This window comes from Marmota monax, unplaced genomic scaffold (assembly GCF_021218885.2).
Source record: "Marmota monax isolate L192 unplaced genomic scaffold, Marmota_monax_Labrador192_F-V1.1 WCK01_AAM20220418_F8-fsc00122, whole genome shotgun sequence".
Lineage (NCBI taxonomy): Eukaryota > Metazoa > Chordata > Mammalia > Rodentia > Sciuridae > Marmota > Marmota monax.
Genome location: NW_026695223.1, coordinates 5503631 through 5518727, shown reverse-complemented (window position 1 = coordinate 5518727; position 15097 = coordinate 5503631). Strand labels below are relative to the sequence as shown.

Below are 15097 nucleotides of genomic sequence, written 5' to 3'. Positions count from 1 at the left end.
GAGGCTACTAACAAGGGCCTTGGTCATCTGATTTTTTTTTTTCTAGCTTACTTTATACTTTGATTTTTTTCCCAGTTAGCCAAGTAGAAAACATCCTGACTCAGGCAGTTTATTTCTAAATTGTCAGCAGTTCCCTCACGTCTACCAATAGTAAATTTTAATACCAGGCTTGTAGTCTTCCTATGGCCAGCTAGGGAGTGATTTCTTGTATCCCTTCTGTTTTTCCTTTCACACAAAAAGCAACTCAGTGGCCAGTCCTAGCCATGGTATAATATAACCACCCCCAAATTTTAAAATTCACTGTTTGGAAACTTGTCAAAATACAGGACAAGTATGTGAGATATTCCTAAGAGGCCTGACCTGTGCTTGTATCTAATTGTTGATCAACACATTTTGGAAAGCAATTTGTTCTCACCAGCCTGTTTTAGGGAGAGCTAAGCAATTCTTCTTGGTGAGCTGTGGGAATATGAGACTGCAGATCAAACACAAGGTAATTTGTGGCATCAACATAATCATGGTATATTTGCAAATAAGAAGATGTGAAATATTTAAGACTGCAGTGTGCAATATAACAGTAATATCTGTCTTTTGACATTTCACAGTCAGAAATTTCACTAGCAAGAATAATAAAGTGAAACAAGTGAGAGAAATTTCTGTAAAGAAAGTGTGGCAGACTTGCCTGCCAAGTACAGGAAGAGTTTCTTTTTTTTAAGTTGTCAATGGACCTTTATTTTATTTATTTTTTTACATGCAGTGCTGAGAATCAAACCCAGCATCTCACACATGTTAGGCAAGTGCTCTACCACTGAGCTATGACCCCAGCCCCAAGAAGGGTTTCTTGATGTGAGAGCTATGTATGAGATCAACCACAATCAGCTAAACTACACTGAAATCTGAAGTTATGGGCCTTAAGAAAAAGAAAGACAAAAACACCATCTGCCAGGAATGAGGTGCACCTCACAAGGCACCTCCCTCAGTCCTACGGTGGAAGCCCTAGCCTCCTCAATCTCGCCTCATCAAATGGAACACAACATGCACTCTTTTCCAGCCAAGAGTTTCATTTCATACAATGGATTCTCCAAAAATAAGTCTATTGCAATGAAAGCCAGCAATGGCCCTCTAATCAGCAACTCTACAGCCTGTTCACCCACATCACATCACAATCAGGTGTCCACCTTTCACCCTTCTCTAAGAGAGGTAGCCAGTGGTCTCTTAATCTGTGAGGCCTTCAAAAAACAAACAAAAAACACCTCTCAGGAAAGGTACCCCAACCAGGACTGTAAAAGCTCCATTAAGCTGAGGCCATGCAATGCCTTCAGCTCAGAACCCAGCTGAACATGCTGCTGTATGGCAGGCATTCAGCTTCCCTTCCTTCTAGCTTGAGCCTAAATGTCCACTCAAATACTGTGACTAAAATTAGAGATGGAGCACTCTGCTCTTCAGCTCCCAACAAGCTACTATTGAGCAAACAGGATGCAAACCTCTGCCTCAGTGTTCCTACCTCATTAATCATACCCAGTCCAACCTCCAGGCCCACCTGATTTATTCCCAGACCACTGTATATTAATACCTCAAAGGCAAGGACAGAAAAAGATTTTTTAAAAACTATCAATGTAACAATCCTTTACTTGCTAACTTTGACGCCAGCATCTCTGAAGGATCCCCATCGTAGGCCAGTCATTGCAAACACAGGTTGTTCCTTTTCACCCTGGAAATTAAATATACACTTCATTTAGTTTCACAAATACAATAGCTCAGAACTCTCTATGTGTAAGGACCCAGCAAGTGTTCATGCTGTCCAACAACCCAGATTCTAAAAAGTATGTTCAAACATTAAAGAAATTAACCCTCTTAGCATAGGGAAAGAGAACTTGAATAATCCATACTGTAAAGTGAAAGTAATTTTTATATATTAGGTCTCATGAATCTGTCATCAAGGAAACATATTATCATACTCCCAGATTGTAAATTAAGGAACTATGCTAGTTCTTGAGCAAGTCACTAATCAGGTCAGCCAGAATTCCTTCTCCCTCAAAAACTTGTCCAAGGTAAAGGTAACTTAAGCCTGCATTCTCTTTAAAGGACCAAGAACTCTTAAGATATAATTCTGATGTTCTAGGATATATCACCTGAATACTGGAAAACACAAATATATGTCAAGTCAGAGTAAAAAGTGATTCAGATTTAATATTGTATAGCCAAATCTCACATATTAAAATTATTAAGTTTCTAACAAATTGGTGTATTAAGCAATAATGAGACAAATCATCCAACAAACAATAACCCTAAGAATTTAATACTTCAAAATGAACCTTCCTTAAAGTATATATAATATATATACACCAAGATTCTGGATAGAATTATTTATTTATGTATTCAAAATCATAGCTAAATCCCAAGAGCTGAAAACTAACAGTCACCCTCAATTCTAAAGAGAGCTGACAAATGCCAGACACAACAGAGAGTTTGCTAAAAGGCAGTAGAACCAGTTATGTCATAGGTGGTTGATAAATCATTGCTTTGACTATGTGAAACCCTAGACAATGAAACATTGCTTTGGGGAACCCCATGATACAAGGGTGCCGGGAGGATGCACATCTGCAAAACAATTACTATTGATGGGGGAAAGTTCTGTATTTGCCATAGAACTCACTAGTTCTAAAAGCCTTGATTTCTAAATCCCAGCCTGCCCAGAGATAAAGGAGTTTGGCATAACCTGCTAAGCCCCAAATAACTTGTTTTTTCCATCTTCCTCCTGTTTTCCTGAAGAATTTCTTCCCACTGAATCCCTCTAGTGCACCTGCCCACATAAATAGCTGCTCAGACTCCATTTTGTTGTCAAATCCTGTCTCAATCAGAGCTGGTCTCACCATGCCCCGCTTTCAATTAATAAATTAATTTTTATTTTATTTCTATAATTTCTGGTTAATGTTTCTCAGCTGATTCATACCTCTATGCAGTATAATGATCCCTTGCTGTGTGGATGGGATCATCCACACAGTCAGGATGACAATGTTTTTGGATATAATAAGTAATGCTTTCACCAAAAGCAAAACAGTAGGGTGTCCCCCATACATCACCCCACTACACTAGCATGTGAAAGATTATGACCTGAGTGACCTTAGCACTGGAAGTTGCTGGCTTGGAAAAAGCATGCTACCTCTTCTCTCAGAAGAGGAGGGCTCTCCCAACCCTGTTGTCAGTCCCACTCCCACTACACCAAAATCAAGCAAAGAATTTCTTGGCAAATCACACATAAGTAGGAGAAGCTACAAGAAAGAGACACCAGCTTCTCATCCCTGCTAGTGCAGTAAAGAGACTAGCTTTTCTGCTCTGTATCTGCTCACACACAGGAAATGGGAACTAGAAGCAGAGATGGCATAGAAAATGGGTGAGAGTGGGGCAACTCGCTGACTGACAGACAAAGGACACACTGGTTTCCCAGGTGCTGAGTGGACACAATAGACGACAGCAGGACTGAGTTGTTTTGACAGTACCTCATCTAAGAGTCTGGCACAATGGCCACAGTACCCCAGAAGTGAGAGGCTATGGAAGGTACTATGCCCAGGAGTTAAGGGAGGGAGCTGAAAGAGGAGGAGCTAGAACAGATCTCCAACATCAGAAAATGACATCAAAGGAGGCATCCCAAGGAATTCACATGTGAACCCACAAGAGAGCTCGTACTAGGGCCTCAGCCACCAAGAGAGATCTATAACACCATCTGCTAAGTAAAAAGATCTTTCTCTAACCTTTTCCCACATGTCAACAGTATAGGGGCTAGAAACAGTAGAAAAGGGGAGAGTAAAATAGAAGTGCAGATATTCCAAGGAGGAGTGATTACCAATCAATATAAGGAGGTGGGGGAAGCTTCTGTCCATACAGTGACATCTGCACAAACCTGAAGTACACAACCAGTACAGATAAGGCCAGAAAGATGATAGGGACAAGACTGTGGCCTTGAAGGCCTTTGGCTTTTATTCAAAGATGGGACCCTACCAAAGGGCTTTGAGCAGAGTGAGGTACCCTAACTTGTCACTGCATCCTGACTGTTGAAAAAAGATCACGAAGAGGTAAGGACAGAGGGAGAACAGTAGAGAACCGTGAAATAATCTAGACAAAAGATGAAGGTGCCCAGGGCTGAGGTAGAAAAAGATGAAATGCTATATTCTGAATATCTTTTGAAGATAGAGTCAAGGTGATTTCTTGCCTGCCTGTTTATGGAGAGTCAGGATGACAATGTTTTTGGATATAATAAGTAATGCTTTTACCAAAGCATAAGCAATCATGTGAAGTAGAAAAGGGGAGAGTAAAATATGATTTCATAGAAATGTTGCATACTGATCACTGGAGATTTATAAAATAGAACAGCAACTTAACACAAGTATTTTGAAGTAAGAATCCTCAATAATTCATAGATGCTATAAGGCATGCCACTTAACCCTTGAACATTGGCTTCTATCTGTGAAAACAGAGTTCTCTTTTGCTTGATATTCAAACTTATCTACAGGCGATCTACTAAGAGTATATAAAGGGTTATCACCACTGTAGACTCACCTCCTGAAACAATGAGTGGCACAAACCAGTAAATAAAATTTATTTTAAAATAAAAATTATGTGAAATTGTTGTTAATCATAAAATTAAGTGACAGACTAACCTTATAAAGCATTTATGTGAATCAAAAACCTTTCTCACTATAATTCTGCAAAGTCATTCTCAAATATCTTAAGATGCATCTTTATGCATTCGTCAGCAATAAAAAGAGAATAAAATCATGGCATTTGCAGGTAAATGGATGGAGTTGGAGAATATAATGCCAAGTGAAATTAGCCAATCCCAAAAAAACAAATGCTAAATGTTTTCTGTGATATAAGGAGGCTGATTCATAGTGGGGTTGGGAGGGGAAGCATGATAAGATTAGATAAACTCTAGATAGGTCAAGGGGAAAAGGGGAAGGGAGGGGGCATGGGGGTAGAAATGAGGGTGGAATGAAATGGACATCATTACCCTAAGTACATGTATAAAGACACGAATGGTGTGAATATACTTTGTATACAACCAGAAATATGAAAAATTGTGCTTTATATGTGTAATATGAAATGTAATGCATTTTACTGTCATACATAACAAATTAGAATAAATTTTTTTTAAAAAAAGATGCATTCATTCATTTAACCAATAAATATTTATTGAGCACCCCACTCTAGGCCTTGTGACAAGGATGAAGGAGCTCAAAGTATAGCAGAGGCTATTTAGACTCAAATACAAACAAAAGGCACATCTATAGGCAGTTCAAATAACAGATATGTAGAACATTATGACAGCACACAGCATGTGCAGCTATATAATGTGTTGGAGAGCAAAAGAGGAGAACAGTCAGGGAGAACAACACACATTTTAAAACAAAACACAAATTTATATATTTTTTTTATTGACTTGTTTTGGAGGGTACAGATACCAGGGATTAAGCACAGGGGCACTTAACACTGAGTCACATCCCCAGCCCTTTCTATTTTGGGCAAGAGGAGTAATGGAGATCGAATCCAGGGATGCTTAATCACTAAGCCCCATCCTACCCTTTTTTATTCTTTATTTTGAGGCAGGGTCTCACTAAGCTGCTCATGGCCTCACTAAGTTGCTAAGGCTGGTTTTGAACTTGCGATCATCCTGCCTCCACCTTCCTAGCTGCTAGGATTATAGGCATGCGCCATCACACCTGGCTGTTAACGTTATTTTTAATTGACAAATCCCAGTTGTACACATTAATAGGGTACAATGTGATGATTTTATACATGTATACAAAGTAAGATGATTGAATCAAGCTAATTAACGTATCCATCACCTCACTTATCTTTTTTGATGAGACACTTGAAGGTTCTTAGTTTGAAACATATAATACATTATTATTGATTCTTGCCACCCTGTTTAATTAGATCTCAAAACTTATTCCTCCTACCTGCAACTTTGTAATTTTATCAGTAACATTTTTAAAATAAGGGACCTAGATTAGGAGAGGTTGGGAGAGGACTAGAGAGAAAGAAGAAAAGGAGAGGAGAAAGCACTCTAGCCCAGGAGAGAGAAACAACACTGTGTGTTTGCTGTGTCCTCAGCATTTCACCATGGGATTCCTAAGATAAAAACAAGTGTCCCCAACGACGATGATGGTGATGACAAGATTCCATGGTGAGACAGAATGGGAAACACGAAACCTATTTGGTTTGAAACAAGCTGTGTAGTGCAGCTCTTTTTAGGGTCTTTAGTATGGTAATGTACATCATAAATTTCTAAAAGGAGAAATATAACATGCAGTTTTCCTGAGTTGTTAATTGTCAACCCTTCTCTGGGAGGACTTGGGAACTCCATTCTAAGGTATGTGGTATAGGTAAGACATGGTAAGGCAAGTTCTCAAGACTTGCAGATTGGTGCCCCAACATGTTTCCTCCTCCTTCATCTGGGGGGAAGAGTCTTAGGAATATTCTGTTAGGACAACAGAAAAGTCTTATAATCTCAAGCTTCCACTGATATGGGGTGCTATGTCCTAGCAAGAGGTGGGATGATTCTGGCCAACAAAATGGGCAGCCAGGAATGTTCAAACAGATGTAGAGATGCCCAACCAAGAATGGGCATAGAGAAGTCAAGATTCAGAAGTATCTGAAGGTGTCCGTAAAGGAGATAAGCCCCTGTGGAGCTTGTGCTGGACATGAACAATGTCAAAATAAGCATAAGTATGGTCACAACGACAGAGAAGAGGCCAAGAGACAAGGTATCACTATATCTTAGCACATTGAAGGTCTGGGCAGGCAGGCAGATCATGAGATGGACAGATCAGAAAAAAAAAAAAAAGCACACAGCCAGGTCCACACAGCAAAGGAGATGTGTTGCCCCAATTCACAGACACCCTGAAAGAGCAAATCCCTGAGAAAGCAGGGATTTGAGGGAGAAAATAGTTGAAAGAGAGGATTGGAATATAGGCTTAAGGAACAGTGAAAAGAAAACAATTCCTATCAATTATTTACCTGCCTAACCTAAGAAGTTTAGGGACTCTAGATGAAGACATAGATGGAGGGACCCCTGAAGAACCTCTAAGAATCTTAGGAAAATGCTCAGAGCCCGGGTCTAAGAAGAAGGAGTCCAAGTAACTAGCCAGGAAGGATACAGAGGATAAGGGAAATGTTCCAGCCCCCCACCATCTCCCCTATCTGGTTCTGTGGTCTAAAAATTGAAAAATCAAAAAGACTAGAAAAAATTCCATGAATCTTTCCAGTAGTTTCTTTAGAGTTAAGTATTCAAGATGTCTATATTGGAAAAAAACTGCTCTTTAAAAATCATGGTATATTGCCAGGTGATAAAGTAGAAAAAGCAACAGACCATGAGTCAGAAAACAGTCTAGCTCTGTCTCCAACATAGTCACATAACCAGTGACTGTCAAATGAAGATTCTGATACACATCTTGACTCAGTCAGAGGTTCAAATGAGATATGAACACATGGTGAACATTGAAAAAGCTAAATGCAAGACATCATTATAACTTCCAATGACTGCTGCTTTTATCTTTGGAGAATCTGCAGTTAAATGTTTATTGGAGTTTGAGTTGATCTCTAAAAGAAGAATTTGTTGTCAGGCTTCATCTATAATGCTTATGGTTTCAGACTATGCCTTAATGCTTTTCTCAATATCTGAAAGCTCTTTACAAAAATAAGGAGAAAAGGGGAAATGAATTAAACTGAGTTGAGTTCCTCAGAAACCAGAGGAGAAGCTGTTTTCCAGGAACTGACTTAAAAGTTTTCTGCTTCCTGGGCTGCATCATCAATATACGGAACCTGTGGTAATTTGGACCTTGGTTTCATCAATTCACAAAATCAGTACATTGAAGGAAAGAGAGAGAGAGAGATGAGGCATTTAAATAAAGCACATCAACAATTTCCAATTAAATTCTAATTACTATAAAATGCACTTCTAACACTTATATAACCAAAAGTAAATCACTCAGTTATTAAGAAATCTACCCTGATATATCCTGTTATTAAGAGAGAATCTTTTAGCAATAACAATGTTTTAAAATACTATCTTCTAGATAACAATCTAGTACTTTACCTAGGCTAGAATTTCTTTAAGCAAAGGTTTTATATTTTGTGAGAACAACCTAACTTTATTATATGCTGAAAGATCAACTACAATATTTAAATCACTTCTCTTATGACCAATGAGGTCATGCTAGAGCCTGGGCTATCTCTGCATGAAGAAAGGAAAATACAAGGCAAATCTTAAAAGCTCATGTTTACCAGTTATAAATGCACACTGCAAACTCTACCCAGGGTGACCTCTTATCTGAAATGTTTTGGATCAGAAACATTTCCAATTTTGGAGTTTTTAGGATTTGGGAATATTTTCACAAAGATCACCAGTTGAGCATCCTGAATCTGGAAAGTTCTAAATTTCAGATTTAAATCTGAATCAGAATCAAATCTGACTGAATTTTTGATTCAGACAAATCTGAAATTTGGAGCTTTCCAGATTTGGGATGCTCAATCAGTGTTACTAATAGAGACTTTTAGGGCTTGAAGTTTGAAATTATGACCCTTTAGCAAATATCAAGAAGCATATGAAATATAAAAATGTTCATTCTGAAAGTAGCTGGTAATTTTTTTTCCCCCCTGGTACCAAGGATTGAACTCAGGGGTGCTTAACCATTTAGCCACATCTCAAGTCCTTTTTATTTTTATTTTGAGACAGGATCTCACTAATTTGCTTAGGGCCTCACTATATTGCGAGGCTCGCTTTGAACTATGATTGTACTGCCTCAGCCTCCCCAGCCACTGGGATTACAGGATTGTTCCACCATGCCTGGCAGACGTTGGTATATTTTAAGGCCAAATCTGAGTAAAGAGTACAAGAAACTTACAATTTATAGGATGATTTAATAGCACAGATTTGCCTTCTTAGGAATTTGTCCTTTTTTTTTTTTAAGTTGTTGATGGATCTTTATTTTATTCATTTGTTTAAATGTGGTGCTAAGAATTGAACCCAGTGCCTCACACATGCTAGGCAAGCACTCTACAACTGAGCCACAACTCCAGCCCATGAATTTTGACTAGGGGAAAACAAATTAGATGAAGAAAGAACAGTAACTTAACTACTATCCAAGTAAGAATATATGTTTTCTAGGAATTAAATTATTTTTAAAGAGAGAATCCTGATCAAGAATCAGAAATGGGTATTGAACATTTTTCCCAAAACATTTTATTTTGGAAAAATGTCAACCAAAAAATCTAAGTAGTACAATGAATACCATTTATACCTCTCACCTAAATTCATCATTACCCATGTCTCTCCACTATATTAGCCTTATCTCTCTATGTGTATGTTCCATAGTATTACTTAATTTGCAAATAAGTTAAGAAATTCACAAATATTTCAGCATGCCTCTCCTAAGAACAAAGATATACACAGACATAACATTGCACCAATGTCACTTTCTAGAAATCTAACACTGATATATAATATCTAATATAGACTTCATATTAAAATATCTCTCTAATTGTTCTAATAATGTCTATCAGGATTGCCACTGATTTTCATTTTTCTGATCTAGGATCTTATACTGGATTTAGTTTTACTTCTTTAGTTTCCCTTAATCTTGAAGAGACTACCTTCTTTTGGATTTCATGACATTGACATTTTTGGAAGAGGCCAGTCCAAAATTTGTATTTGTCTGATACTTTTCTTGTGATGAGATTCAATTAGATTCAGATGAGTTTATCACTTTGGTCAGGAAACTGCATAAGTGCTGGTGCATGTTTCTCAGTATATCACATCAGAAGTCAGATAATGTCAGTATGCTCCATTATTGGTGGTATTCAGTTTGATTACTTGGATGAAGTGGTATATGCTAGTTTTTTCCACTCTAAAAATGTATTTTTTTCTTTTTAATTATTAATAATTTGAGACTATTTGGATATTTGTTTCCCAACAGCTTTTTATCTAATACTTTTAGTATCCATGGATGGTCTCAACTTGAAATCAATTAGCCATATGGTGACGGAAAATACTAATGTTCTTATTCTATCATTCTGTTTACATTTACAAGCTGGCAATTCTGTGATATCACTGGACACTCATGGATTCTTCATTTTTATTTACGGTATTATAATCCATCAGTGTTACTGTTTTTTTTTGATATTCAAAATGTCCCCAAATCAGTGAGTATGACACCACCAGGCTGGTTCTTATCTTTCTGTGATGTCCCCATCAATTTTTGAGTACTCCCTTGCCTTTCTGCTCTGCTTCTAAAAACCATCCCATCACAGAATCTTGATTATTTTTGTTAGGGAATGGTATTTAGAGAAGAAAATCTGAATGCCAGGTATGTTCACTTCTGTGGGGTGTCCATTGCTTCTAATCCCTTTCAGAGGGCATAGCCAGCAAACACATTTCTAAAACAATTCCTGAGTTTCTCTACAGATGAACCAGAAAATGTTAAACAATGCGATATAAAAATAGGATGTTCTGTTCCCACCTAGGATGTATAGAAGCTATAAAAAACATTATTCCTACCTGAAAAATGAGAAAAAGAAAAACTATAAAAATCACAACTTTTCTAAGTCCATATGAAAGGTAAGATTGCAAGACAACCAAGTAACCTGAGTTCCAAATAATGACAGATTGCTCCAAAGTAAAGATGGGACAGGAGCAAGGTTTCAACTCCAACAAAGCATAGGAGAAAGAAGTGGCCACTATATAAACAAGTGAGATGAAATCAGTCACTGTCCTAAGGACTTTATTTTTATGAGCTCTCTTAATATTCAGAACAACCATATGAACAGATAAATTGCTTGTGATCCAAAGACAGTCAACAGAAGAACTGAAAATAGAGATGCAACTCATTAGGAAGACATATAGAGGAATTCAAAACAGAAGTCAAGAAAAAAGCTGATACATTAAAAAATAGCATCATATACTTAATACTACTGAAGTAGTATACACTTAAAATAGATAAGATAGTAAATTTTGTTTATGTGATGTTTACCATGATATTTTTTTTTTACTTGCATGTGTGCATGTAGTACCATGGATCAAACCCAGGCCCTTGGAAATGTTAAGAATACACTCTACCACTGAGATGTACACTCAGTCCCTACCACACACAATATCTTTAAAAAGTAGGATCATAAGCATATTAATTAGTGATTTAATGCATAATTTTTTTTTTTTTTTTTTTTTTTTTTTTTGTGGTGGTGGTGATGCTGGTGTTTGAACCCAGAGCCTTGTGCATGCTAGGCAAACACTCTACCAACTGAGCTATATCCCCAACCAGCACATAAGAGTTTTGTTCTGGAGATTAATACTTGGAATAGGGAGGGAAGAGGGACTATTCATTGCAGTCTAATTTGAACCACAACATTTAATTTTCTTTTACATGTACATGTCTACTACTTCCATAATTTTTTCAAAATCTGAAGGAAAGACTTTACCTTGATCTGTAAGACGTCAAGTGGAACTGTCTCTCCTTTTACAATGGCAAGTGTGGCATCTGTAATATGTCTAAATAGGAACAAAGAGGAAATTATGCTCTGAAAAATAAGCAACATCTCTCCCCCCACCACATATACATTCCCGCCTAGAATAGGAGTAGATGGGTAAGGAAGATGTCTTTCAAAATAATCCAAGAAAGCAGAACAAAGGAGTATAAAAGAATATTTATTTAAATATTTATTTATATATTTATAACTGATATAAATATGGTAGAAGCCTCTGATACAGACTCAAAAGAGAAGGCTTTGGCAAAGAGAAGTTTGTACAAGGCATCAATCACTTATTTAACATTTATTGAGTCTCTCCATTGTGCCTTATATTCAATCATAGGAAAACATGGTACTTAAATAAATAATAATAATAATAATATAACATCTTTAATTCATTGTAAGAAATTCAGGCACTTCAAAAAAAATAGTATATCTTTATACTCTAACAGACAAAAGGGTAAATAAAGGACAGGATTTGTTGTAGCTATCTTAACAAAATATAATCCAGAACCCAAGACATATTTCTCTTATTTTCCAGGATTACTAGGATATACTTCATTTTAATTGATGATTCTTTTGCTCAAAGACTCAAGACTATTCGTATTTACGACCTGACAGTCTTTTGAAAAGTACTCGTCAAAGTCACATGCTACTGACATCTATTCAGAGCACTATGTAGTTCTGGAGTTTCTTCTTTAATTGGAGCTAAGATTAGACACACATAAATATACAAGGAATAGTCAAAAAATAAATATTACACCAGCAAGTGGTTAGACAAGAAGATAATTGCTCTCAGAGTGAAAAAATGAGGGGACTTATGTCAAGTACTTCCTCTCACCTCCAGGTCCTATAATCCATCTCCAGTCTCTCATGGCTGGCCATTCTCATCCTTTAGGTCTTGGTTGAAATACCACCATCTCAGAGACCCACCCCATTCAGCCTGCAGTGAGGGCTTTCCCTATAATTCTCATTCACTAAACTGTTAATGTCCCTTCAGAGATCATGATTTATCATACTCTGTGAATCTCTTTACCATATGCCTCCTGAGAGCTGAAAGTTCTATAAGGTTAGTAATGATTTACGTGCTTTTACCGATCAATGTAAAACCTAAATCTAGCATAGTGCATGGCACATGTAGACACTCAATATTTTCTGAATGAATTGTTTTATTCTGTAAAAAGTACAGAAAGTAGTACCACCAATTCCTGTATGTTCCTCACCCAGCCTAGACGATTATCAACTAATTCAGACAATCTTACTTCCTTTCTATCCCTCACATATCCCCTCTCTTCTATCAATTAAAGCCAATCTTAGATATCTTGATACTTCATGCATAATTATTTCATGTGAATTTCCAAAAGATAAAGGTGCTTTTAAAAACCATGATATACATTATCATACCTAAAATATTTTAAAATTCCCTGTCAACATATTTAGTCAATGTTCAAATTTCTTCATTGAACATTTAATATGTGTGTGTGTGTGTGTGTGTGTGTCTGTATATATACAGACACACACACACATTTTATATGTATGCATTTCCTGGTATCATCTGTAAGTGATCAGTTTTCATTTTTATTTTCTTAGTAGAACTATGAAATCATTCATAGATTTAAATATATTTGATATGTTCAATATAGTATTGATACTAAAATTACTAAAATTGTCCCAGGTGAGTGAATCTTAATGGTGAGATTCAAATGAATACAATGAATGATGAGAAAGAGTAGCCACAGAGGTCCATGTTAATGTTGCCAAATTGAGGAGAAACTAAGAGTCCTTTCCTTGTGCTTATTTAAGCAAGGACAATTAAGTTTGAAAATACTATTCTAAGTCTGCTAATACTTAATTTTTTTAGATCTGTTTTAGGTTCATGGCAAAATTGAGAGGCAGGTACAGAGATTCCCCCCACTAGCCCTGCACTCACACATACACAGCCTCCTCAGTCATCACCATTCTGCTCTAGAGTGGTTGTTACATTTGTTACAGTTGGCAAACTACATCCACTCATTCAAATACCAGAGTTATATAAGGGTTCACTGTATGTTGCACATTTTATGGATTTTAACAAACATATAAAGACACACATCTATCACTATAGTATCATATAGAATAGTTTCACTGCCCTAAAAATCCTCTCTGCTCTGCCTATTCAACCCTTTCTTTGCCCCACTCTGGCAACCATTGATCTTTTTTGTCTCCATAGTTCCACAGTCAAATAGTTGAAACCATACACTGTGTAGCCTTTTCAGATTGGCAGTGTTAATTTACCAGTATGAATTTCAGCTTCCTCTGTGTCTTTCATGGCCTGACAGCTCATTTCTTTGCTTATTTCTTTTTAGAGCTGAATAATATTCCAATTGTCTGCATGTACCAGGTTATTAATTTACCATTTACCTACTGTTTATTTATCCATTTACTACTGTTTATTTCTTTTTGTATGAATTTTGGCAAATTGGTCCATGTCATCTAGGTTATCAAATTATGGTCATAGAGTTGTTCAGACAGAAGACAACTAAAATGCAACCTGAAGTTCATCATTCTCCAACAATATAACCGAAAGTTCTAAATCAAGTAGTACTAAAGCACAAATAGCACTTTTAGGATTATTTACCTGCAACATTTCAAATTCCAAAAAAAACCCATACTTTTTCCTTGTAGCAATTATAATACAAGAAATCTTGGCAGCAGAGCAAAAAGCAAAGCTGTGTTCTTTTTAAAGAGCTTTAGGCAACTGCCAGGTTAAGAGGTCTACGAAATTGTAATCTAGGACAGAATTACTTGATTACCTAAGAGCCCAGGGGCATGTTTATAAATTAAGCTTTATAAATCTTTAAATTATAAATGGAAGCAGCAATAACAATAGTTTAACAACAGAGGAAAATCAGCTTCCAAAAAATTGAGTGCTATCTCCGATTCTAAGGGTTGCCACACTCCAGATAAACTGGCTTTGGGAAAAGCAAAGGGTTCTCCAAATCAATTGCCTACTCTGATCACTGGCATATGGTATTTGCAGATGTTGGCTAAAGCAGTTCAAATAACTTCTACCAACACAAGGGAAGACAAGTTCTATAATGTAACCAAGACCTGAACCAGATAGGATTAATCTCAGAGAGGCAAAAAATGTTTGAGTAATTCATTTGTCATTACTATTGTCCCTTGAAAATTCTAAATTGGGCCAAAAAGTACCAATTAAAACAGCCTCTCTGTTTGCTCAGCCTCAGGATGGTTGGTGAATAGCTGAATGATCACCATTATACTCAAGTTTGAAGCATGTGTGATGTTTGAATATATGTCTTATATATGCCTATGTGCACACCTAGTGTTTGATACAGGCACCAAGACTTTTATAAAACATTCAGAACTATTAAGTTATAATAGGTGGCTCCTAAAATTACAACAGCAACAAAAAAAATCTACAAAAACTAGCCTAATCAAACAATTCTAAAGAAGGAAAGAAATCCTTACCCCAAATTGAAAATTGCCTGAGTATTATTAATTCTAGAAGGTAATAATTAGAAAAGTCATAAGGAAATTTTAATTAATTAATTCAACTAATATTTACTTACTGACTTCC

The 15097-nt window shown here is 36.6% G+C and overlaps 1 protein-coding gene and 1 non-coding gene across 7 annotated transcripts in view; both read right to left on the bottom strand.

Moving 5' to 3' along the window:
• Agk (acylglycerol kinase) overlaps positions 1–15097 on the bottom strand; it is a 75176-nt gene that overhangs the window by 19025 nt on the left and 41054 nt on the right. For all 6 annotated transcript variants that reach the window (XM_046434190.2, XM_046434189.2, XM_046434188.2 and 3 more), the window contains 2 exons: positions 11470–11539; positions 1629–1708 (listed from right to left, as the gene is read on the bottom strand). In XM_046434190.2, coding sequence (XP_046290146.1) covers positions 1629–1708; positions 11470–11539 — 150 coding nt within the window. The remainder of the gene's footprint in view (positions 1–1628; positions 1709–11469; positions 11540–15097) is intronic.
• Positions 11234–11306, bottom strand: Trnaa-agc (transfer RNA alanine (anticodon AGC)). The gene has a single exon. It is a non-coding gene; the product is annotated as a tRNA-Ala (tRNA).